This window comes from Apis florea, unplaced genomic scaffold (genome assembly GCF_048593485.1).
Source record: "Apis florea isolate Af1SG1 unplaced genomic scaffold, ASM4859348v1 contig_2350_pilon, whole genome shotgun sequence".
NCBI classification, from domain to species: Eukaryota; Metazoa; Arthropoda; class Insecta; order Hymenoptera; family Apidae; genus Apis; species Apis florea.
The window spans coordinates 540615-567060 of NW_028256565.1; the positions used below are offsets into that span (position 1 = coordinate 540615).

The 26446-nt window shown below is 31.3% G+C and overlaps 1 protein-coding gene and 2 long non-coding RNA genes across 7 annotated transcripts; 2 read left to right on the plus strand and 1 right to left on the minus strand.

The window, feature by feature from the left end:
* Nucleotides 1-1957: 1957 nt before the first annotated feature.
* Nucleotides 1958-26364, minus strand: fid (class I SAM-dependent methyltransferase fire dancer). 4 transcript variants are annotated; one of them, XM_012490615.3, is made up of 8 exons: nucleotides 25977-26364; nucleotides 9007-9223; nucleotides 7717-7820; nucleotides 7125-7316; nucleotides 6348-6487; nucleotides 5975-6101; nucleotides 4899-5345; nucleotides 1958-4741 (listed from the first exon to the last, which is right to left on the minus strand). In XM_012490615.3, exons 2-8 carry the CDS (start codon nucleotides 9173-9175, stop codon nucleotides 2105-2107), a joined length of 3816 nt encoding a protein of 1271 aa, XP_012346069.2. In that variant the 5' UTR covers nucleotides 9176-9223; nucleotides 25977-26364; the 3' UTR covers nucleotides 1958-2104. The 4 variants fall into 4 exon arrangements, with proteins under 4 accessions (XP_012346069.2, XP_086760355.1, XP_086760354.1 ...); XM_086904229.1 differs by lacking the exon at nucleotides 25977-26364 and adding an exon at nucleotides 11932-12070; XM_086904228.1 differs by lacking the exon at nucleotides 25977-26364 and adding an exon at nucleotides 9296-9435.
* Nucleotides 7729-9771, plus strand: LOC147658061 (uncharacterized). Of its 2 annotated transcripts, none has more exons than XR_015290964.1 (2): nucleotides 7729-8340; nucleotides 8953-9771. It is a non-coding gene; the product is annotated as an uncharacterized LOC147658061 (long non-coding RNA). The 2 variants fall into 2 exon arrangements; XR_015290965.1 differs by lacking the exon at nucleotides 7729-8340 and adding an exon at nucleotides 8351-8451.
* On the plus strand, nucleotides 11766-18391 carry LOC147658062 (uncharacterized). Its single transcript, XR_015290963.1, has 2 exons — nucleotides 11766-13532; nucleotides 18133-18391. It is a non-coding gene; the product is annotated as an uncharacterized LOC147658062 (long non-coding RNA).
* Nucleotides 26365-26446: the final 82 nt, after the last annotated feature.

Here is a 26446-nt window from a genome sequence, read left to right on the forward strand (position 1 = left end):
TTTCGTTAAATATTTTTTTCTATTTTTAATCTTTTTTTTAATGGCTATTTTTATGACAAGATTCTTGTTATTTTTAAACAAAATTCATGTTTGCTATAATTGAAATATATATATATACTTATATAATACTTATGCAGTAAAATAATAAATTTAACTATGAAAAAAATAAATAAGAAAATATATTTTGTTCACAAAATAAAATTAAATTAATTTTAAATAGTCTTAAATAAAATTAAATTTTTTAACATAAAAAGTGAATAAATATTGACAATAAAATTATATATAAGACTGTACCCATATTTTTAAAATTTTCACTAAATAATACAATGACTTTCTAAGCATCAAAATAGATGACTCTTCAATAAATTTAAGTAGCGTATCTTCCTGTTTCGTTAGCTGAATTTTCTCGTGGTAATAGCGCAATAACATTCACTACATTAGAACAATAGTTCCTGTACAATTTATTATTCTAAACTCTCGATTTTCATAATACGCTGTTTATGAAACACGCATAGTAAAAAACACTATCGAAGCATTGTTTTTATATTTGGAAGTGATCTATATTTGTCGAACAAGAATCATCATTTTTTATATTATTTATGTTATTGTAAAAAAAAAAAAGGAAAAAAAGATCTCTTATTAATTATTTAATTAAATATTAAATATTTAAAAAAACATTAAGAAAATCGAATGAAATACTGAAAAAATTATACAAAATTATTTATATCCGAGCAATTCTTCCTATTCTATTATTTCATCTTTCTTCAAATTAAATTTGAAAAGGTATATTTTTTTTTTAAATAGCATTAAACAATGATATTAATATAAACTTTGAAATAACATTATATTTAATTTCAAAAAAAAAAAAAAAAGATAAATATTGTGTTTTTATATATATATATAGAAAAGAAATCTTATATAAAAGATTATAAAATAATTTTATAAATAATAAAATAATTTAATAGAAACAAAATATTGAGCAATAAGAAGAGTGAACATACTAGAAACGCTACTATATATATATATGGTAACAATTGTACAGATATACATATTTCAATGGGAAACATTGTACCCGTTTTTTCCACAGAATGATTATAGTGACTGACGAGTTTAATGATGAAAAGATTAGGAACTACAAATTCTTCTAATGCTTAAACTAAAACTATACTTTTTTATGCAATCGATTCGAGATTAAAATGGAGATTTTTTTCAACAGTAATACAATGAACGAGGAAAGAAGAAACGTTTGGTCAAGCACTTAGACGAATAATACAAACTGCTACTTCACTAGTATCGCTTATTTGATGAATTATCTTTTGTTTACCGATCTGTGCGCTTACGTCGGAAACGTTTTATTTTATTTTACATATTTACACTTCGATCCCTTTTCTCCTAATATCTCTTGCTTTTTATCTCTCACATTTTCCAACCTTTTTGTATTTGATATATATCTAATGATATTATTTGCAAATTAACAAAATTCATCGACATATGCGTCATGAATTTTCAACTTTATGAAATATTTTTCTTCAATTTACACGATACTTCATATTTTGAAGTAGAAGAAAGATCAATAATACATTAACCAACAAAAACTAATTTCATCTAATTGCACGAATATTCCTGATTATAATAAAAGTTACACTTCATCTCTTTATTCACAATCCAGTCTTTTCAAAATCTTTTAAATTTCTAGATCAATTTCATTCACAAAAATTTTGATATCTTTTTAATTCACTTGCTCAGATCGAAATTCATATTTAACTAATTCGATAAATCACATTCGATCTCAAGTGAACAATGAAGAAAAAAAAAAAAAAAAAAAGACAATGATAAAATACACGTTACATTTTCACTAGCCATCAGCCACATCTATATATATATATCACATACCTCCTTCTTGAATTTCATAACAAAGAAAATCAACCACGATTTTCATCACGTGGCGTGTACTCGCAAGAAATAAGTCGAGAAAAATTGTTGTTAAGTTCAGCGAGTATCACGAACTGATTATCCTTGCCCGAAAAGCGATCTAATAGGCAGCGTGGCGACGCAAGAGGCGCAACGCTCCGCGCCAAAACGGGACAGGGGCGTCCGCCTCGAGTCATATAGTCCAGACCTGTACCTTCTCCGCGACGATACACCAGCTCGCGTGATCATAATATGACGAGATAATGTGCAAGTTCTCCACATATTTGTTGATGAGTTGGTCCAATTCACCCTCTCTGAACACGTGATAGTATTGATGATAGGTTATGGCACCACCTCCGCGATCGGATGGTAAAGATTCCTGGGATGAGGATCCACTGAGGGAATCATTGCTTCCAGTTGTAGTTACGAGACAATCAGTGCTGCGTTTGCTATTGTCCGGATATCTAGGTGGCGTCTCTTCAGAGGCGGATCTTCTTTGTAATTGAAGTCTTCGTTTCTCGGCGTACGACTTTGGATAATCGGCGTTCGACAGTAACGACATCATGCTGCTACATAACCTTCCAGTAGATTCCGCACGGCTTCCGTCACTGAAACTGATAGTGTTGTCGATAGATTCGCCAATGTCACTGGATTCCATGGAATTTGCGCTTCGTAGATAGGATTTTTCCGAAGATTGTTTATTTATGGAAGTTTCTTTTTCGTTCATAAATTCTCCGGTATTTGACACCATGACAAAATCCATTATATCATCCGATGTACTTCTATGCATCAATGAATCTTCGTGAAAACCGTTATTGGTATTACTCAGCCATGCAATTGTATTGGATAAATCATTGTATTTAGATTTGTTAGATAGCGGCGAAGAAATGTCATAAGGAGTTGAAGATTCAAGATTTCGCTTGTCCAAATCTTTTCTAAGAGGGAGTGCTTCATCTAGGATCGGCTGGTTGTTTTTATTTTCATCTCGCTGCAACAAGTTTTCACTAAGTTTTTCAGTGAAGTCTATCAAATGTTTACGGCATTCTTCGTTCCAGGTATCTTCTACTTCCGGCAACTGAATATACGATTTTGTTCTGATCTTATTTTCATCGGAAATTGAATTTTCGAGATCGCTCTGTTGTGCTGTTTGCGTTGAAAATGGTTTACTGTGCGTTTTTGTAATGGCCGTCTCCACAGCATCTTCCAGAGAACTAGCAACATTAGCCGCGGCTTCTAGAAGTTTAGAAGACTGAGACAAACTATTGTCTCCTGTTGTCTTTGTTTCATCTTCTTTAAAATCGGCTACATACCCTGATGAATCAACTGTTACATCACTGGGTTCAGACACATTTTCAGCTGAACTATCCAACACTTCAGACTCTGTACACTCTGATTTATTATTATCCTTTTTATTAGCCATATATCTTTCATCAGAGATCACGCTGATCACAGAACCTACGGAATCCGGTGAAGAAACTCCACTGGAATCGCTATCCAAATCATCAGTTTCAGGATTAAACAGTTCTAATGAAAGCAATCGTGGCAAAACTTTAGTAACAGCTTCTAAACGACCACTGGCCGTCGTCGAAGCTCTTCTGACTAAAGGAAATGACGGTTTGGTTCTAGTTGCAAAACCAGGTTTCTGTTTCAGTAATTCTTTGATTTGATTCAATCTAGCTTTACGATTCTCTTCTTCTTTACTGATTTCAAAATTATTCTTCTCCTGCAATGATGTATCAGGACTATCATCCACACTCCGTAAAAGTGGAGTTGTATCCTTCACAGTTTTCGTTTCCTCAACTTCCACATCCTCGGTCAAAGATCTATAAGCGCGTATAGCTTGCAAGCTAGGTTTTTTGTTCTCCAAAAAACTATTCCTTCTGCAAACCTCATTTTCAATATTTTTCTTATTACTCTGCAAATCTTCATTAGTCGATTGATGGTAATCATTGTTCAAAATCTCTGTCTTCTTTGCATTAATGGAATTATCTCCAGACACTTGTTGTTGCTGATTGGAAACAATTGCCGAGCTAAAAAATGGTCTGGTCAATGCAGAATTTAAAGTACAAGGAGACAGACCAGGTGGGCTAGACGAAGGTAAGGATTTACTGGTAGCTGGGAATTGTTTGAGCAATGGGGATATAGAAATGACTTTTAATCTTGAATTAGGTGTGTCAGGAGGTTGTTTGACGCGTGGTGAAGGGGGAGCTGAGATGCTTCCCAATTGATGACCATTAGAGGCTGGAATAATAACCTCTGTAGCTGGCTGCGCGTCCTGCTTTGGCACAAAAATCACGGACGCAAAACTGTCCTCGGAATCGACGCTTGTATCGCTTTGTAAACTACTGTCTTTCGACGAATCTGAACCATCCTCGCGGGATAAACGCCTCTCAATACCCTCTGCCTCCCTTTTTGGCACGGAGACGGATTGAACCTTCGAGTCGTTGTTTTTCGCCTTGGATGCTTCATCGTTTAATACGTTTGACGTTGTCTCATTTTCACTAGATTTCCAACCTTGTAAAATTTTTACGAATCCATTCTTGATCGATATACCGGATACTTCGATATTAGTCGTGGATTGTTTGATCTTGTTCGTAAGGCCACTTTTCAATAGTTGAAATCTCTTTGTCGCGTTCACGGAATAAAGGGAGTCCCTGAGGGATTCGAAGGTTTTCCCTTTACAAATGATGTCCTCGTTTAAAGATGCCTGTTTCATAATATTTCTTCGTACTCTTTCTTTCTCTGCTAGTCTATCAGTAGACATTAATTCCTCGTTCATCGAACTTTGCTTCAAGATACTTCCCCGTTTCGAATAATAACTGGATGTTATCTGTTGCATCAAATACACATAGAAAATATTAATATATTTGGTCAACATTAACAACTTGCTTACATAAAAACTACAAAATTTCTATTTTGAAACATTAAAAATTCCTTCCTTGTTTAAAATATTGAATTAAAGTTTAGATACGTAAAATAATAGAGACCTGGAAGTCTGGAATGTCCTTAGATAGTTCATGAATGGCAGTGTTATCAGGATGTTCCAAACCAATGTCGTCTACGAAATGAGACTTCTGTTTAACCAACCGTGGCTTCGAACCACTCATCGAAGATGATGTCCTGGATTCTCCATCCAGATTCAATTCGGATGTCAACATGGAGCACAGACCAGGGATGCTGGATCTAGATCGTACAAGGTCCAGTCGTTGAATCTCTAGAATATCACCTAAACTCTTCGATTTGATACTCAGAGAGTCTGACTGCTTGTTCAACGTTATGTTAACATCCTCTACGCGACGTAACTCGATGGGCAACTCATCCACGTCCGGTGGTTCTTCTTGCTCGTAGTCCTTTCGATTCTTTCCACTGCCGCTCTGCCAACTGTCAAGAAACCAAGGTCGACTTCCAGATCCACGCCTACCTCCTGCTAATTTCTAAAACAAACGTTAGATCCTTCAACATTTGTTAAATATAATAGGATATAGTGAATTATACTATGTTTGTATAAAGATATTTCAATCTTTAAAATTCTGCTACAGTTTTCTTCGAATTAATTATCCTTAAAAATCACTCAAGTATGACTAATCTGAATTAAAAAAAAAAAATTTCTAAAAACTTTCTTAATTCAATTCATTGTCATTCGTTTTATTTTCAAATATTCGAAGAAAACAATTATCTTAAAGATTCTCTTCAGACTAATTTTATCGATTTCATGTATCATGCTGACGAACAATCTTTCCGCATTTTATCCGTTCCAATTGCATCCGTTCCAGGCATATTCCGTAAGCAGTTAGCCTACTTTTTCGTATGGTATATCGTTGCGCACGAAATCGATAAGACTTGCCAACAATTTAACTGCTTATCATTAAAAATTATCAGTGTTACAATAATATATGTGTATGTAAAAAGAGAAAAAGAACAAAGAGAAGAAAGACAGGAAAAGCAATTTTGGTATTGGCACGCAATTGTGTAACGTATAATAATATGATAATGGTTTCAACTGTTCAAGGAAAAATAAAAATGTATTGTATAAGTATACTTATTATTAGTTAAATTATGCTACCTGCAAAGCACGGCGGAAAAAGCTGTAGCACGTCTCATTTGGACTGGATAAACTACTGGTTGACGGTGATGGACTGAATATCGGGTCGATCCAATAACTCTTGCTTTTACATTTTCGTTGGCTATTTCTGAAACAAGAATCCCATTAGCACCAATTATCAATGCCTCGTTTCAAGCGTTTTAAGAGGAAGAAGAAAAGATGTATAATTTTCAAGAGAAAGAAGATAGGATAGGCGAAATATAATTTTCAAAAATTTCCAAACATTTTCGATTCGATTTGAATTTTAAATATTGGATATCAAGTTGAATGCAATATTTTTTTTTTTTTTTTTAGACATTAAATTTACTTTTGAATTATTTAAATAATTAGATACCTTTTGGAAGATGATAAGAATTTTTGAGCATTTTGATTGGAATGTAAATTACTGGCATATGGTGCACTTGAACGTTTCGATCTACTCGAGTTCATACAGTACGCTTTGGGCCATGGTATTAAGACATCTTGAGACTCGAACTGAAAATGGAAAAAAAAACAAAATTTGCATATTTTTACCGATAAAAATTTTTTAAATGGTCATTAAAAAAATTTGTGAATTTTAATTAAAGTATAATGTGTTTGAAAAAAAAAAAAATTTCCAATGCTAATTTCAGAAATGTATGGCCAATAAATATACGAATAAAAACCCGAGTTAAAAAATAATATTATCTGCAATAGAAATTCAAAGGTTTACCTTGACTACTACGTGCATTGGAATAATCATATCGATTGACCGTCATGCTTGCGTGGGTGTATTTCATAGGCATGTTTGAATACCATTTCAATTCAATGGTATCGGATGACGACATTTTTAAGCTCAATCGAATAACCTATATATATATATATATAACTGTATCTACAAATCCTTGCAATGGCTTGTAGTCCAAAACTAAACGCTTCTTATACAACTCTTCGCATACAATGTAGTTTTTCTGTACGTTCAAAAAGTTCTTCGCTACGATTAAACATGTATTTCTCGCTTAAAAAAAAAAAAATTAAACAAAAATAAAAATATGAAAAGTTAACGTGAAATATAACGTGGTAAAAATAAAAATATTGAATATAAAATAAAGAATGATTTAAAAGTATTTCAAATCATTTTAATTTCCTTTACCTTTCTGTGTTTCTGTTCCATAGCCCATACTGATATAACCAATCGACCACCGATCCGCAACACTCGCGCCAGCTCTTTCAGCGCGTGAACCCGCCTCTCTATTGTGGCGAAATGGTGCACTACCGCGATCGAGAGAACCGCATCGAAACTCTCGTCTCGAAACGGGAGGGCCAAATTGTCGCAAATCAATACCTGAACAATCGATTTTAACAAAATTTAAACATTTAAATTAAATAATTCCTTGAAATTGTTAAAAACTGATGAAAAAAAAAAAAAATATTCGTTTCTGGATACAATAATTTTATTATTTCTTAATATAAATATTTTAATATTTCAAAAAATTGCATAAATCATTTCTTATCCTTTCGTACATTTAATGAGGATATTATTAGTCATTTCTTAGTTTCAGTATAATTACAAGATACAACTGGTGAGAAAAACCATCTTCCGGATATAATTATGGACGGTATTATTTATGATTATATTGGCAAAGAGAGGAAATAGACATTAAGAATCTGTTTCCGATATCAGATTGATAATTATTGATATTATATAAAGTACACACATATGTATATATATATATATCGTTTACCTCATTTTCTTTCTCACGCGCGATATCCGTAAAACGTTTGCATCGGTCCACTCCTACCTTGAAGATGCTGTGATTAACACTCAAGTACTTCCCATTGCCACAACCTAAATAAAAATAGGTATAGGTTAAAAATTTTAAGAATAATTATTTGGATGGATGGATTCATTTGATATTTTGAAATATTGTAGCAAGAAAAAAAAAAATAAGATAAAAAGAAAAAAATTCTAATTCAAGCTTTTAATATAATGTGCTTTAAAACACTCTATGAATAATAATGTTTCAAAATTCTATATATATTTGAATGATGCTTTGATCATTATCCTTCATAATTTTTAAACCGTATTTAGAAAGATTTTGATCATGAATTTCGATTTAGTCTAATCTAATTGAGAATCGTTGGTTAAAATCGTTATATAAAAAAACGAGAGAGAAAACTAATAACTAACGATTGAAATTAATCTGTTGGAACAATGTATGAAAAGTGGATCAGATGCGAAACATGAAACGACATTAAAGTTCGATGAGTTTGTGTAATCTAAAGAGAGCGGATCCCACGGTATTTCAGAGATGGTTACATATACGATGTGGGATCAGCCGTGCGCACCTAACCTAACACACGTGCACGTAAGTATATGTGTACAATCTGTACGGATTTACGTTGATAAATCTATGCGGAGGTCAATTGATCATGTGAAAGCACGACTAACCGGGGTTTGAACGGCAAAGAAAAACTGGGTAAAAGAAAGAATAAGATATCAATAAATATCTGTGTAAAGACTGTATATGAATATGAGTTTTATGGAATGTGTACGATTAAAATATTAGTAAATTGTCTGCAATCATCAACTAGTTAATTTGAATTTCTAAACATTCAATGGAAAATCACATGTGTTATTATGTGATATAACTCATTGAATACAATCTTTGAATATTCAATTGTTTCCGAAAGTTGCTAGTTTATCAATCGAAGATAGTTAATATGACAAAATGATATGAAAAGGAAATAGAATGGTGATCGAATAAATTCTGTATAGGAATAATATGTTTTAAAAAATAAATCAAAAATAATACATATATTTAAGAGATTTATTAATTAATTTTACATATAGAAAATATTCACACAATGTGTAAATGTATACTATAGCTCCAGCACCGTACCTCGTTTTAAATTATAGGTTAGACGATTAATTAGATGAGAAAAATGTAAGAATATAATAATGTTGATTTCAAATACAGGGAAAATGCGGATTCAGATGATTGCACAATGGATGTTTCCACAAGTAAAGTTACCAATGTCGCAGACAAGGGCTCCCGGTTCCAATTCTTCAAGAAATTGATAGATTCGTGGCCAATGTCTACTTTGAACTGTCTTTTCGGCGCATTGCTCGTAAACTTCATGGACATAGGCTTGCTCCAAGGCCACCGACCGTGCTACTTGTTCTCCGTCGCTTTCAGACATCCCTCTCGCTAAGATGGTTTACCCTCATCCACACGCGTGTCCGCGATACTGCAAGAAAAGTCACAATTCCTGTTATTCGTCTTATAAAACAACATAACCTTAAAAGTCGAATACATTTACCTGAATCATAATTTTGGGTATTAACTCGTTGAAAAAGTAACTGATTAAAAATTTCGAATAAAGTTACTTTAATTAAGCAATTAATTAAGTAATTACGTATTAAAATAACATTTATTCGTAATTATTATAATTGATTCGCTCTTCGTATAACCTCGGTTGTTTAACATTACAGTTATTTGCGGTTATTTCGATGCTTTTTAACAAATTATTGAAATAACTTTATTCTTAACTTCAATTATTAAATTTTTCTCATTTATGATAATGTGAATAAATATTTTAGAATCGGAGATACAGTACAGCAATAATAATTATACATATACATATCAAAGTAATAAAATTGTTATTTCTATTCAGAAAACATAAATCTGTTCACGATGAAGTAGCTTCTGTATAATAACACATGAGGTATTTTTACGAGTATAAATTGTTGAAAATTACCTATTATTGGATATCAAAATAAATCTTTTTAATCTCCATTTGTTATTCTATTTTATTTCTAAAATGATTTCTACAATCAGCCAGAAACTTAATAATCATCAATAAGAGAAATCGAATTTGACTTTTAATTACAGAGAAGTGAATAATCTGCGATCAACAAAAATATAATTAATATACAATTTTTTATATATTTTTTTTTAAATTGACAAAATTACATATAAAGTTATAAAAATTCGACTTATCTTCGTTCTATATTTAATAGTTACTTGTATTGCGCCACATGCGTGCATTTTATACCACAAATGAGATATCAAAAACTTTTCAATTTACATCCTGACACATTTTCATTTGCTCTGTTACATTGAACAATCTCTTATGTCCCATTGTTTTCCGCTTATCATCCACGATGCATAAGAATAAAACGTTCACTTTTAAATTACTCGAGAAGAAAATAGCTAGAAGGAGAGATACGTTTAAATGCTTACAAGATTCTCCGTAAATATTTTATTCCATTTAAATTAAATTTTTACTTATAAAATAAAAATCGTTTACGATATTTCAATTAAGCACAAAGTTAAGTTTATTTGGTAATTCACCGATTGATATTCCTTAATCAACGAGAGATTCCGGTTTTCAAAGATACCGGTTCATACTTTCTCGTCACTTTCATTTACCAAGTGCTCTTTACACGCATTCTGTTTGTATAGGGATCGTGAATGTTTACCATGTTTCGAAAAACATGATACCAAATAGATCTTTATAATATCATCAAAGTTTATATCTCTTTTAAATAACAGGAGGTTACATAAAATGAAGTTATAAATACTTGTCTGGAAGATATTTCCGTCGATACCAAAATAACAATCCCAAACACATTCTATATTCCATGTATATAGATAAGTATACATCGTCTATCCTTAAGGGAACCTAACCTATTTTTAAATATTGGTCCAAACTTTTTCATCAAGTTCAGGCAAAATCATCTGTGAAAAATTCCGTCCAGTTGATTTTCATCCACTTCCATAGTCAAAGACTGAAAATGCTTGAAATAATCACTATTTCCTATTCGAAATAATTAATATTTTTTCGATTTATTTTTTATGATGAATTTTTTTTACGATTATAAACAAAGTTAGATTTATTAATTTTTTAATCCGTGATTTTAGAAAATCTCAATTAAGGGAAAATTTAATTGGAAGACAACTAATAATAAAAAAAAAAAAAAATACAGAGATCAAATGATCTTCACACTCAATTTTTATACTAAAAATTTTTCATTAAAAGTGTTTCGTTTAAAATTTTTATGCCAAAAAAAAAATTAAACCGTGAAATTTTAAAGTAGTTCCAACAACTTTGCAAAATGTATCGAACCAGAATCCACAGGTAGCATATTTAACCCAATTAATCGTCCCTGGTTTAGCCTACATTCTAATGAATCGTGTATTGACTAGAACGGCACTGCTTTACGCACGAGATAATCGGTGGACAGCTGTCACTTGAGACCAGTTTCGAACACTGGCTTTCAATGTTGAAAAAAAGTAGAGCTGTTATACACAGGCTAAATGTATTTCAAGGCAACGTAATTATTCTATCAATATTGTAATTCTAAAAAGATTTTTAAAAAAGTTTTCCAAGTTTCGAGTGTTTTAACCTCACTTTTTTTTTATCTTTCATCTTAATCACTTTTCATCAAACAGGCAAAAGCTCATCATCATTATCATCATCGATCATAGAACGATAACTTGCTCTTTCTCGAACAAATGTTTTCAAAGTTTTATAGGCATGATGGAGGGCCCTCGTTACAACGCTTGTCGACAACGTCGTCAATGTCGTCGACGTAAACAGGTCGAGTGGTCTTTCCGTTAACGAAAAGGAAACTCTGCAAGACGTCCACTCATGTTTTCATCACGAGAAAAACGGTGGAAGAAAGGAACACAGAAGGAGAAACAAATTGAAAACGGAAATCGCATAACGATTCCGTAGAAAAAATTGAATACAAATTAACGCTCTTCACACGTCGAAAATAATGACTACATCTTACACCACTTGTTGGCAAATAACAGTTTGATGTTTTCTTTGTAAATCTAGTTCTTGAATATCTATTAAGCATATATCTTAATCTTTTTCTAAACACTCATATTTTAATCTTACTCAAACACTACAGAACATCTCTAATTCAGAATGTAATGCTGACTTACATTCCCAAGAGCAGACCGAGAGCAGAAGAATCTCCACGAACGTAATCTACAATGTGTGACAACAGGTGCATTTTCAAAAACTTGTCACAGTTTTCCGTTGACAAGATCGGATGGCGGTGAACATCCGCAATAGAACAACTCTTGGAGGGCTTTCAGGATCAATTTATCGACTCTCTGTTTCTCTTTGTTCCCTGAACTGGCATTCCTGTAACGTAGATAGGGAATCGTGTAGGCACGACACCAACGAAGGAATTCACCGGTATCCTCTGTGCGAATGAACGTTACGATGGCCCAAAGCGTGCACAAGTTCCGCGACTTTCGTCTGGTTTGGAGATAAAGCTGGCAGACGTCCAGGAACGTCATCAGATCGACGACGCCCCTCCCCATCGATGATGCGAATAATTGTTTTCGAGTTTTCTTCTAAATTATATATTTCTTCTAAATAATCTTAATTTTTAACGTTTCCTTTTTATAGATTTAGAACGATAAACGATAACTGATTGCTCGAAAATAATAAACTTTTTACTGGTACTTTAGACTGGTTCCTGGAAAGTTTTGATTTGTTAGAAATTTTATTCAATAGTTTAACTGAGATAGATTGGTTGGTTGGGGATATTTTTAATAATTTAACAGAATGATTTGTTAAAAATTAATGTTTTTTTTTTTTTTTAGAAATTCATCATAATTACATCATTTTAATATTGATTAAATTTAGTGAAAGTTTTACATTTCAGATATTCAGCGGAGATCTTCGACGGAGATATTGATACACGAGTTCTTTAGAATTCTTTATCAAAGGTTACACACCATAATAAGATTAAAACCGGAAAATTCCTTTGTTTATAAAAATTTGAAAGAGCTTGATATTTAGTTAAGCACAAGATTTCTCTTTTTTTTTTATCATATGCTGATAAAATCGTATTTTATAATTATTATTTACTGATACAATGAAATTTATCAATAATCCAAACAAAGATCAATCAACTCGATCAACAATTTAATTAAAAGATAGTAGATCGGATATCAAGTTTTTCATTATTAAAAAAAATCCCAAACGATAATTATTCACAAATTATAATTTTATTAAGAGAGAAAAATATCATGATGAACGCACACATATAGAAGACCGATCTAATCTTTTTCCAACTCTACGGTATCTTCGTCATGAAACACGTGTGTATACCACAGAGTCAGAACGAAAAAAACAAACCAATTCTTTCAATTTTAAAGAACGTTCTCTCAAGCATTTATGGAAAAATAATGATGGAAAATCGAATCAGATTTCTCTCACAAACATTGCGAAATACACTATCGTTAACGCGAAGTCAAATAAAAAGAGATGATCGAATGGTGCACCACGTTTAAATGCACGGATCGCGGAAATCCATGGTGAAAGATACTAGGCCTATCGAAAAAGTAATTCGTGTGCTCTTCGACGTTCGTTTCCAGAGAACGATGGGATCAATCCGTGGAACCGTGGACAACATCACTGCTCTCCATTCGCCATGACGCTACACCGCCGCCCCCGCGCATTCTGTGTACAGACAGCCACCGATAGAGGCGACGGTGGTAGCAAGTGGTAGTAGCCAGTGACTTCAAAGGTAATGTAGAAGTCTTGTTTCTCTGTTCTATCGTTGTCTCCCTTCATCTGGGATGGTCCTCCTATTCCCTTTCTCTCTTGCTGCCTTCTCCACCCTGCATCCAACACCAACGCTCTCTGATTATGCGTCTCTCTCGTTCTTCGTCAAAGCCATCGTGCTTTTCCACATCATCGTGATTTTTTGCTACATATATGACGAAAAAGGATCAAGTAATTCTGTAGGTTATATATAGTGACAATGGATCTTTAGAGATCGAGTTGAATATAATATTGAAATTAAAGTTGAATTTTTTTTTACTCTCGCTGGTTCTCTATTATTCTCTCTATTACCTTCTTCGTTCTCGCTTTGAAGCAGACGATTATTCATTACTCTCTCTATTCTTTATAGATTTTTTTTTTCCACTCTGATGTATTGAACTGAAAGAACTATTTTTGATCTTTAAAGTTATATACCTTTTTTGTTCCATTATTTGTGTTTGTTGGTAATCTTATATAAGTCATTGTCCTTTTACTCTCGCATTCACCTTATCCTCTTTCTTTCTATGATTGCATTTATTTTACAAATGATCGATTAAATTTTAATGCTTACGTTTATTTCTCTATTAAAATTTTTTATTTTCTTTTTCACGATTCTTTCTAACGTTCTATTAAATGACAAGCTTTATAAAATTACAATTTGTTTTCATTCTAAAATTTCTTTTTCCTTCCTTCATTTTTCGTTTTGTTCCTATTGAGTTTCTAATATATCCTTGAATTTTTGTTCCTCTTCTAATTTCATCTTCTCTTCCTGTTCATCTTCCTTTTCACCGTCCATGAACAACACACGCACACTATTACAACTAGACAATTCACGTACGTACACGTACTGACGCCACCAATACGCGGCTGCGCGTTGAATTTATTCGATATCCTCTTTCGCATAACTGGGTTAATTTTGGTGCGCTAGTTTAATTAATTTAAGGACGCACCAACGCTGGACCAACGTCAATGTTATTCCAACCATCTTAACTAGAACGCGCGCGCAATTTAAACGTACGATTCTTTACTTCGTTTCGAACTCTATAATAGCCTGTACTTCTGTCTAATCATCTCAATTAGTCGACACTTTGCTTCTACGTTACTGTCGCTCATTCATTTACGAACTCGATACCTCAAAGACAGAACTAAATTTATAAAGAAAGGGATACGATGTTCTAAAAAGAGGCGTAAGCCTTGGCTTCTAAATTGTAATTGTTCAATTACCAAAAAAATTATTTACAAATTTATTTCGTAAAAATCTAATATTGTTGATGAGTATTGAAAAATTATAGTTTGAAAAATTTCTCGTAACAAACAGAATAATTTCTCAGTGAAAAGTATTATTTCTAGAGACGGCAAGCAGCAATATCTGAGCAGAATTCACAGTTATTCGAAGTGATAGTGAAAGTGTCGAAGAGAAAGGAGAAGATAGTATCAGGATAGCGCGTAAACATTTGAAACACGCATTTAAACGCAATTTAAAGATTGGCAAAAAATTACTGTAAACTTGTCTTCTTTAAAAATCAATATTTTTCAAGAAAATAAGACTCGATTCCTCAAATATTGAATTCTCGATAAATTTTTTTTTTTTTTTTTTTTTTTTTTTGATTCTCGCACACATCCTTTTCTTTATTAAATGATTATTTGAATTTATCTCAATATCTTAACATTCGTATAATTTATTCAATAATCTTAACATTTTAATTATCGTTATATTTATAAATTCGTATTCGGAATATATTAGGACCTATTTACATTTTTATTAATAAAAACCGGTCTAACTAGAATTGATTGCGATCTATGGTTGAAACTGATTCTGCCTAAGGAATTCATTATTGTAAAGTTAATTTTTATAGCACGATCATACGGTCTTTCCTTGTCTTTTTTTAATTGAAAACAACGAAGAAAGATATACAATTGTACAGCAAAATGTATGCAAAAAGTTTTAATTTACACGGTTTAACAATTAAAGCTAATAATAATTGTTTTTATGAATTGTATTTTTGTGTTATATAAGAAGTTTTTTTTTTTCCATTTTCTTCGATTCGTTAATTGAGCAGACAATATATCGAAGGTTATTAACAGTCTGATGCAACCAAAGGACAATTTTTAATTATACAAAATATTTCAAAAGATGAAAAAATTAAAGATGATGAAGTAAAAAAAAATTTTCTAATCGCAATGACAAATTTTATAAATATGATTTTCGTTTAAACGGAAGAAGAAAAATAATTACAAAAAAAAAAAAAATTACAAAGCAATATATATATTTTTTTTTTCTTCCTTTTTAACTGTACATTTAAGATTACATTAAGATTTAAACAATAATTAATAGTCTGCGATTTGTTTGTCGAGTAAAAAGGCAATAATTTCAATAGATGATAAATCACGAAGCACTGAATGTAATTAAACGATAATAAAATACGCACATAATATTTCCATAAAGCGTGAATTATGTACGTGAATCGCATAATAAGGTAAGCTAAAGCACCGTTAAGAATCGTTAAGTTTATTTTATTGACATCGTTACAACAGCGTAATATCATTACTTTAAAAATAGTATTATTTTTTATGCTGAAACACTCTTCTCTCCTTGTATAAAATAAGAAAAATATTAAAACATAATGTCATTATCATTTCTTTGAAGGTCGTATCTCATAGATTGAAGATCGATTTTATCTTATAAAATGATTAAATTTTACATTTATTGATGACAATTAGTAACAATATTAAAAGCAAAAAAAAAAAAAATAAAAAATAAAAAAAAATTAGATAAAAAGAGAATTTCTTATACAATAGGAAAACGGGAAAATAAATTATAACGAAAAATGAATCATACGGTGAATCGAAGTATGGTATAGTGTGATCGTTATGAAGTTATGCAACAAAGGAACCTTTGAGAGTAGACCTGTCCTCACCGATCGAGCACTGTTCACGCAATAACTTGCAAGAATCAGCGCAGCTTTCACCTACGATCTTACGATTTCTTTCAGATTCGTGAAACGTAGCACTTTGGGCCGAATATCTGAATCTATTTTTTTTTTTTATTTCTATCAAAGAAATATATCAAAAAATTATCTGATATTAAATGAAAAATCATTTAATTAAATTCATAAAAAGATAAATGTTTCAAGCATGTTCGAAATATTAATTGAGATCAACATACTTATAGATTCAATTCATTACATCGTGTTGAGATTGCTTTATATTTTTTTGAGTTAAAATACTTTTTATAATAGAAATCAGATTAGTTAAACGATCACGTGACTTTTTCGTTCACAAAGTTTTATTTAAGTTTTTGAATTAATTTTTGTTATACGAAAGAACGATACAAATTTCCAAATAAACTCTTTTATTTATTTATTTATTTTTTTTTTTTTTTTGATATTTGAAATGTCAGGGTTACTCTGAAATAACGTACATTCTTCTTTCTTCCAAAAAAAGGAAAAAAATTTGTAAAGATCACCGATGACCTCGAAAGATATCCTTGACACACTACTAATCTGTCTTTTTTCTCTTAAAATCTCAATTACTAAAATTTCTAATCTCCCTCGAGCTGATTTTTCATCCTCTTCGATGTATATTTTTCGTAATATATACATAATTCATATATCTATTAACCAAGCCACTTGATATATGAGTAGTAAATTTGCAATTGCGCAAGATCAAAGAATTTTTGTCATTTTTTTACTTATTTTAATTATCGTGTTAATTAAATTAACCTTTTACTTTTTTTACCGAATACTTCAAAGTCCCTAGAATCTAGGGTAAAATTGATAAAATCTATTGGCGCAGGATTGTTATTACTACAACGTAATGTCGTGATTGATATAACAATGTTATATTATTTTCTTAATCTCTTTAATGAAAGTATAAGCTCTGGTGTATCGATGATTGGATCAAAAAATAATCTTTTAACCTCACGAGTATCATATTATTCGTCACTGAAAACACACATAGCACAAGAGCATGAATTTTTACTTTTTATTAAGTTTAAGTTGCACAGTTTTTTAGGTTAAGTTTCAATTAAGACACATCGCTTGCACAAGGATATGAATTTTTATTTTTCATTAAATTTAAAACGGATTTTAGATTAGAGTAGAGTTTGTTAGGTTAGGTTTGAATTATATTTGAGTTAAATTCAAGATAAGTTTACGTTTTTCAATTAAGATTCAATTGGATATACAATTTTAGAGAAATGATAAGAATAGCTTGGTGACAATTTGCAAAGCGATACTGATATGTAGAACATAGAGAGAGAAAACAAATACGCGGAAAGGAAGAAATGAAAACGAGAACTAGTCAAGAATGGACTTTCGCTCGTAATCACGGTCACCGAGTATGTAGACGGATGAAATAACTATGCATACCGAAAGAATTTCGATCTACATGAATCGAATTTACCTGTTTAAGAAACCTCGATAAAAATTGAATACTTTTTTCCCTTTTTCGTTTTCGTTTTTCCCAATTTCGGTTTTATCGGTTAGGGATGATATTATAAAAGATTATAATGTAATCTTGAGACAATATTATTATCTAAGAAATTATTACGAACGGCGAATGACGATCCTTTTCAATTTCAGACACGGGATTCAAGCACAATGCTCGACTCGACCCACATTCCATCGAAGGTGTAAGGACATGTGACCCCAACTGGGTCATAAAAAAATCGGTGTTGATGTTTTCAAATTCCTTCGTTGGATTTTTATAATTAGTTAACAATCAAATATTGATCAATCTGTTGTGGATTAGGGTAATATTTAAGAATTGTTTGGATTTCTATGGCTAAGAATGATTTTTTATGGAAAAAATCAAACAATTACATGGAAAAATTATTTCTTATATTTTTTTTCCTTTGTTAATTTTTTTTTTATTTTTATTCCAGAATTGAAAGATTGCAAATTTTCTTAAAAGGAAAATTTTTTAAAAATTTAACCTAAAAATTGTAAAATACTGTTCGAAATCATACGTATATTTTCCTATAAATTTAACATCTCAAAAAAACATTACCATCTTCGAGTCAAATATTTTTTTCTAATTGACTTTTCCAGATAGTCGTTTCGTTTCTTATACGTTTTTTCAGCTCATTTATATTCAAAACAGATTTCTAAAATGCGAAACCACTATTGTTGATATTTAATTCTTCACAATAAACTTCGAAACTCGATGGACAAGATAAAATTTTCAATAAAGTTTTAATCTTTTCATTTGTTATATAATTTGTAATTGAAATTATATGAAAACGTAGAAGAGCAACATTAAAGTAAAAAGATAGTTGTAAAAATTGGTAAATTGATAATTGGTATATTCTTCGATAAATCGATGATTGTTGTGGTTCGAAAATTTCGATACATTAATTATCATAACTATAACTATAACTGTGATAAAATAGAAGATTTCATTCTCAATTTCGAACACGAAAATTAAAAGGTTATTTACAATTTAAATTAAAGAATTCAAATATTCGATACTGAAATTTTTAAAATTTCCTTATTACAAATTCATAATATAAAATATTACAAGAAATCCTTTTTAAAATTCGAAAAATATCAAGATGAACTTCACGTCGAACTTTTTCCATCCAAATATGCTTTTTTTTTTTACGCCGTCTACGCGAATTAACATTACAAAACAAACATGGTAAAAAATTCAGTTTGGCCGTCACAGCCGGTGGATGGATGCGCGAACGAAAATACGCAGAGGCAGCAGACAAAGGCTTGAAATGAATCGTGTTGCCAAGAAAAATGACTGTTTGACCGACCGTGAGAAAAAAAAGAAAAAATAACGGTAGACATTTTGATCTTGACATTTCCTACGTACGTATCGTAACTCGTTTTAAAAGTGGAAAAAAAAAAAAAAATAATAATAAAAAATAAAAAACCGCGTAGGATGCGTTACATGCATAAATTTAATTAATAACGAAGCGATGAATAACATTTTTAAACCTTGAACAATGTCTGCTGGCATTTGTAAGATTAAACAAAGCTGGCCGACGGGTGTTCGATTGACACGGAATTTTCTTTTGTTTTAGTTGATACACTCGGCAGATTATTACAATTTCTCTGACGCGAATTCTCGGCTCACGCGCGAGAATAGATCGCTCTCTAAAAAAACTGCTTTCATTCTCGGAAAAGAACGTCCTCGGCCCATATAACGTTTCAAGCATCGATGTTTCGGGAACGATCCGTAACTTCTTTGGGAATAATATTAAGCTTTTCGAAAACTTTCCTTCCTTGTTGTAATTTTTCTTTTTCTTCTCTTTTTTCTCTCCTTTTTTAAACAAACGGATCAGCAAGAAGAAGAAATTTTTGAAATGTTATCATTAATTATTCGATTTTTTATAACAATTCGAGTACCTTTTTTATCTTTCAAGATTGTTTTGCTGAGATAAAAATCGAAAAGAAGTTGAGTAGAATTCCATTTAATTTAATTGGCATGAGAAACTTGATTATATCTTGCTCTTCGTATCTTTCCTGCCATTGCACGTACAAAAGAGAAAAAAAAAAAAAATCACGCGATTCTTACATCAAAAAGAGAAAAAGACCGAGCGTAAAGATGACCTTCGAATGTTCAAAACTTCTCCAATTATGAAATATACCATGTTCGTAATAAACAACGCAACATGTTCGATCTAGAACACTGTATTAATAATTCAAAAAATATTTGCCCGAATATCCATCTCTTGAACGTTTAAATCTTCATTTTCATTTTGCAATGCTAATTTAAATTGTCTATCGACATTGCGTATCAGTAGAAATCTGAAAATAAATTGTCACCATATTTCTATGCAAATCGGATATCATTAATTAAACGATCTCACTCATCGTTTCTTAATCTGCGTTAACCAGCAAACGATTATAACGAATCCAATCCCATTCAGTTTCACGGCGTAAATAAGAATAATCGCCTCGTAACAACGCTTTCTCTGTCGGTAAATGAGCGATGAAATTGCGATTTTTTAGATTCTATCTAAACCACTGCAATCCGAATTATAAATTAAAGTATCATGTAACCATTATTTTATCGATTCGTTATTAAAATTAAATCAAGATTGTATTATTCTACACTTCATATGATCTTAATCGAATATTTAGACCTTTAGACTTTTCGTGCTCTCTTTATCATTATTTTTCGTTCGTTTCTACGCTCCATATATGTAAATCGATATCGAATTGATATCGATCTCGCATGTCGCAAAATTTTCGTCCACACTCGATACATTTTAAAAGTTAATGCGTTAAATATATCATCGAGTTTCATTTATTATTTTTCCCCCTCTTTTTTTTTTTTTTTTTTTGGATCAATCTTTCAAATTAAATAATAATTCGCCCGCGTCGAGTGAGAAAGAAGGAAAACTTCACTTTTAAAAATCGTTTCGGAAACCGTGAGTTGATTGATATTGTTTGAATAGAGAGAGAGAGAGAGAGAGAGAGAGAGAGAGAGAGAGAGAGAGAGAGAGAGAGAGAGAGAGAGAGAGAGAGAGAGAGAGAGAACACTGTTTCACGAGCTTTGTTCCTTTGCCAGGAAAACTGCTACTACTATTACTACTAATTTTAGACCAAGAGGATTGACCTTTATGGGCGAGGCACTTTCAACGGTTGATCATGAACGATCGTATTCTACTGTTCCGCACTTTCAAACCGCACCGTTACGCTACAGTCTAATCACCCTTCCTTCCACAAAGAATAGAGAAGCTATTTGATATAGCTGAATTTTTTGCGTGGAAGTGAATTTTGAAACACGTCTCCCACGATTTGTGATTAAATTTCATTAAACTAGATACTAGATACTTGATCGAACGAAAGCAAGAACATTATAAGAAATTGTCAAAATTTTATTTATTATTAATTTTTTCTCGAAAACGCGCGATTTTTCTAAATCGTCATTTGATATCCGCGTGCAATTATACAATATTGAATATAATATTCGATTTAAATGATTTAGATGGGATCAGAAATAAAAATAAAATCTCGAAGTAAAATATGCAAAGAGACACGGAGTCGATGTCTAGGTCAGAACTGACGTAGTCGGTTCTATATCTAATCGTTTATTATGAATACCATTAAATACCAATACCTTACTTCCGACCATTAAATCGACCGAGATCTAAAACAATCTAATTTGCTCCTCTTAATTTGTTCCTAATTTTCTACTTCTTTTTGCAAATCCAATTTTGCAATAACGATCATCTCTGAAACGATTATTTCCTTTTCTCGTCAAAATTTAACTTAATTTCAAGCCACCACGGTTTATTGTACATTATTATAATTTGATTTGAAATTATAGCGCGTTGTTGTTGTCTCCCAATGGACAAAATAATAAGATAGAAAGTATCGAAAGACGGAAGACAATGACACCGGTGCGACGGTATACATGGTAAACCTTGCTGCAATCAGGTTTTTATCGCGGCTTCGAGCAATAAGAGAATTAATGGAAAAATTCTCATATCCTTTCTAATCAAACCAGACACAATAGTCGAGCGTTTCAACTCGAGATTAAACTTTTCAACAATGTTGTTTAAAGTGTGCACGACTCGTAATTAATTCGAATATATATAAAAAATCTAAATAGAATTTAGAACAATAATAATTCGATAAAAATAATTAGATAAGATCAAGAGGATATAAATAAGGATTAATTCGTATTAATAATTTTCGAGATTTATTGCGACGATATGGATTCATTTTTATTAATTATTTGGAAAGGAGATCAATCAAACGTGTACAAAAAATTTATATTATAACTTATTATATCTAACTAACAAGCACACGCGATTGTAGCAATGCAACAAAATATAGATTTGAAATTGTAAAATCCGTTGGTCTGGTTCGCAACGCTAAACGCGACGCGTGTAAACAAATACTTGAGCAGAGTACGACGAAATGCTCGACGTGTTTTTATTATGTCCACGAAAAAGAAACTGAATGTTGTCACAGAATAATTTCGAAAAAATTGTATTTATAATAGAAAATATGTATATTTCTTTGTCTGAAAAATTTTAATTCGTTTCATTAACATTTTAACGAAATGGATGCAAAAATATTCTCTCATCTCGGGCTTCGAAATTCGATTTCTCAGATATAAGAGTTTAATCTCAAATATTATTCGAGTCCATACTTAGTGAATACTTAAACGTTATTCACACGCTGTTATTCATAATCCAAATTCTTAGACCGGAAGTTTGAAACTGACCTCAATGCTTTTTAGATTCGTTTCTAATTCGATAATATATTTCTAAATTTATCTCCTACATCATTTAAACTCTTTAAAATTTCAAAATTAAAATTTCAATAGATTTTCTATGATTGAGAAAACTTTAAACTCCTACGCAACAAGAAGGAAAATCAGGTTGGTTATGAGACCGATTATTATTCCGTGTAATCGATTTTAAAAATAAATGGGCAGAAAGAGTTGATGAATGAGTAGTTAAACTAGAGAAAGGGAAAGAAAGAGGAACGAAGGATGGTAATTTGATGACGAGGAAACGAGGAGATGAAGAAGGGTCAGGGCAAGGGCGAACGAAGGGTGGAGGATGAGAAGACTGTGGTAGCTACGAACGTTACAGACGATTGAAATTATACTCGGCAGCAGGGATGGGCGTCAGCGATGACGTGATACGGAAAGAGTGGGGATAGCGCGATATAGTACATAGTGGAAGCAATAGGTAGCGATGGCTTCGATCTAACTTCCCGATAACTTTTTTCTTTAACCTTTGAGCATAAAGTTACTCGACATACGAAGAATATGAATTTTGGAATATGAATATTTGAGAATGAACGTGTGTTGATTTTATTTACTTTGAAATTATAAAATGGATAAAAATTATTTTAATGATATATAAGTTGACGCGTATGTGTATATCATTTTTAACGACTTTAAATTACGTTTTTATGATGAAAAATAATTGGAGGTGATCCGAAATTGCGTGTAAAAGAATGTAAAAGATCGAGATCGAGTGAAAGAAAGTATCATCCCCATCGCTATGAGCAGCGTGGTTGGTAGCAGAGGCAATGATAGCGGAGGTGGTGTTAGTAACTCTCGCAACTCATGCGCCAATAAGGATGGATCCGAATGTGGTGAATGTGGTAGTAACACCAATGCCCTAGCAAAACATTGATTCTCAACTTGTATTTTTATTCCTTTAAGACTAGATGCATTGTTTTCTTATTTCTATTATTGCACATACGAAAAAAATTTCCAATGATGCAATAATAAAAATTTATCATACATTCATAATTATAATATCTAATATCATATTTACAAATTTTAATTACAATTAAGTAACACGCGTATTTTATATGTTTTATTATTAAATTCTATTCATAAGTGTGTTATGCATATCTTTGTGCTACGATTCAATTGAAAGCCACTTAAGCTAGCTATTAAGTTATCTGTATGTATGTATATTGTACATCGCACATTGATATTATTGTTTAAATGAACGATAGATGGAAAAGAAAAATAAATATAAAAAGAAGAAACGATATTTCTTTTTATTTATGCGATACAATATTGAACACGAAGAGAGGAGAAGAAAAAAATCCATTTTAACCTAATATGCAAATAGAATCTGTTAATTTAATCTATAATTTCAGTCTCTTTGTTCATCCGTTTAATTCCGTTTTCTCTTTGGATAAAAGCTCGTGAATAATTTAAATTGATAAAGAAATATTTCTTAAAAAAAAAAAAAGGAATGGTTTAAAAAAATTGCTCGATATTCTATATATTTTTTATTCTCTGGATTTTTTATAATTTTTAAACATGTAATCTTAAAATATATCAAAAAAATTAACTTTAAAAATTATCAGAAAATATTACGTATATTTAGATTAACAGATTAATAAAATATTTATTATATATCTATATGTCAAACGTAAATAATAAAAAGCATATTATTCAAGATTTATTAAAAAATTATTCAATATCTCATGGTAATGATCGTTAATATTACCAAGCACGCAGATAACAGAGATTTGAGAATCACTGCAACAGAGATAGCCATGCTACTAATGGACGAAATAGTAGTAGTGTCGGTAATGGTGGGGATAAGGGGTGGTTGTGGTGGTTGCTTGTCAGTGGTGGTACATAGAGGCAACGTGCTAGCCGTGTGAGGGGAAGCAGCCATGAATGAAAGTAGCGCGTATCGATTTACCCGTGCCGCCCTAGATAAAATATGGTAAATAGTGAGCCAAAATGGGCTACGAACGAAAAATGTCATCGCACATAATACCACTTTTTGGCTGTTTACCAGCTACAATTTCCTCCATGATCCTTCCTGGATCACTTATATACAAATTTTTAGTTAAAATTTCATAAATACGATCATCTGAGAAAAATGCATAATTGAATTGAATAATAATGAAAAAAATTAATTGTAAATTATATTGCAAGAGTTTTTACAATGAATCTTTTGATGTACATTAGATATTTAAGTGATTGCTAATATTAAAAAAAATTTTTTTTTATAAGTATTAAAAAAAATTTTAAATTAGCCTTTTTTTGCACGTACGGATATTCTTATTTTTAAAACGAGTCCTTAAATTTATTTTACAATTAATGATATCATAAATCTTAATGATAAATCTTTAATGATATCAATAACCATATTAAACCAATTTTTTGCATTTGACAAATTGATAAAGAGCAGATAGTAATCATTAATTTTATTAGCATATCATATTTCATTATCATATCATCAAAATAAATTTAAACTTATAAAAAATATTTAAGAAATATTATTTAAATTAAATATAATCAAACATTAGATATATAGGTTATAAAATACAATTTTTAAAAAGTTTATTAAATTTAAATCAGAAAATGTATTCGATGTAACACAGATCAATGGAACGATTGCAGCGCTATATGTATATCACTATCTAAAATTATTGTCTCGGGATGCCGCCATTACCCATTCATACGATTTGTCCGAGTCCTTTGCGCGTCAATGGCATCAAAATATATCATTCAAAAGGACACCCAATCTTTTCCGCAATAGGACACAATCTCAAAATCTTAACTATTGTCCGAATCCAATAAAAAAGATGCAAGAAATGCATCATTCCGAATCACTGATCCTGAGAAAAATTTTGAGATGCCTTGATGCACCAACAGATTGCAGATGCACTCTATAACAATTTACCTAATAATCATCAAATCTTTCTTTAAAACAAGAAATATAACCAATTTAAAGATTGTTTTAAAATTTCTTTTAAAATATTCTCTTTAAATTTGTCAACATGATATTTGTTAATTAATCTATCTATTATTTTTCCTATTATTAAAATATATCAAAATGAAAAGAATTGTATTATGAAAATATATCGAAATGAAAAAAAAAACGTGCTTACGAAACACAATATCCATTATAAAACACTGACAAATAATAATACAGAACGAAAGGTGAAAAATCAAGATATTCGCCTACCTTGGTCATGACAGGGGTGGTATCTTCATGCTTCTACGAAAATTCAACACAATCAGTCGTCAATTCAGCAATATATCCCGGTGTCGTCGAACGAGAGCGATGTCACTGAAACGGTTGACCACCATTTCCACGCCATAACACGTCAAAAATGCACGATGAACGTTACTCACATGACATATCGCACGACAAGATTAACCGAAGAATCATTGATAAATAATAAATCGACATTCGTCATGCGGTATAAAGAAAATTTGCGCGACCAAATGGTAAACACGTTTACTCTTGCACGGTAAAAGCAACTATCCCTCCAGCAGCCCCGCGTTAAACGGTGGCTGCGGGATTGTTGAGGGTTTAGAACGACTGAACGAGAACGAAGAAGAGGTTAAACGAAGAGAGGTACATCGCTAGCAAAACGAAGATAGAAAACAAATGATTTGATGGTGTGACGCATCGTGGCGCCACCCTCGATT

Excerpts from the sequence above, each read along its gene's own strand:
- fid (XM_012490615.3), bottom strand. The coding sequence starts at position 9,175 with ATGTCTGAAAGCGACGGAGAACAAGTAGCACGGTCGGTGGCCTTGGAG. Across the intron at positions 7,821-9,006 it reads AGCCCTTGTCTGCGACATTG|GTTGTGGCAATGGGAAGTAC; the intron begins GTAACTTTACTT and ends ATTTTTATTTAG. Across the intron at positions 7,317-7,716 it reads CGCGTGAGAAAGAAAATGAG|GTATTGATTTGCGACAATTT; the intron begins GTAAACGATATA and ends TCGATTGTTCAG.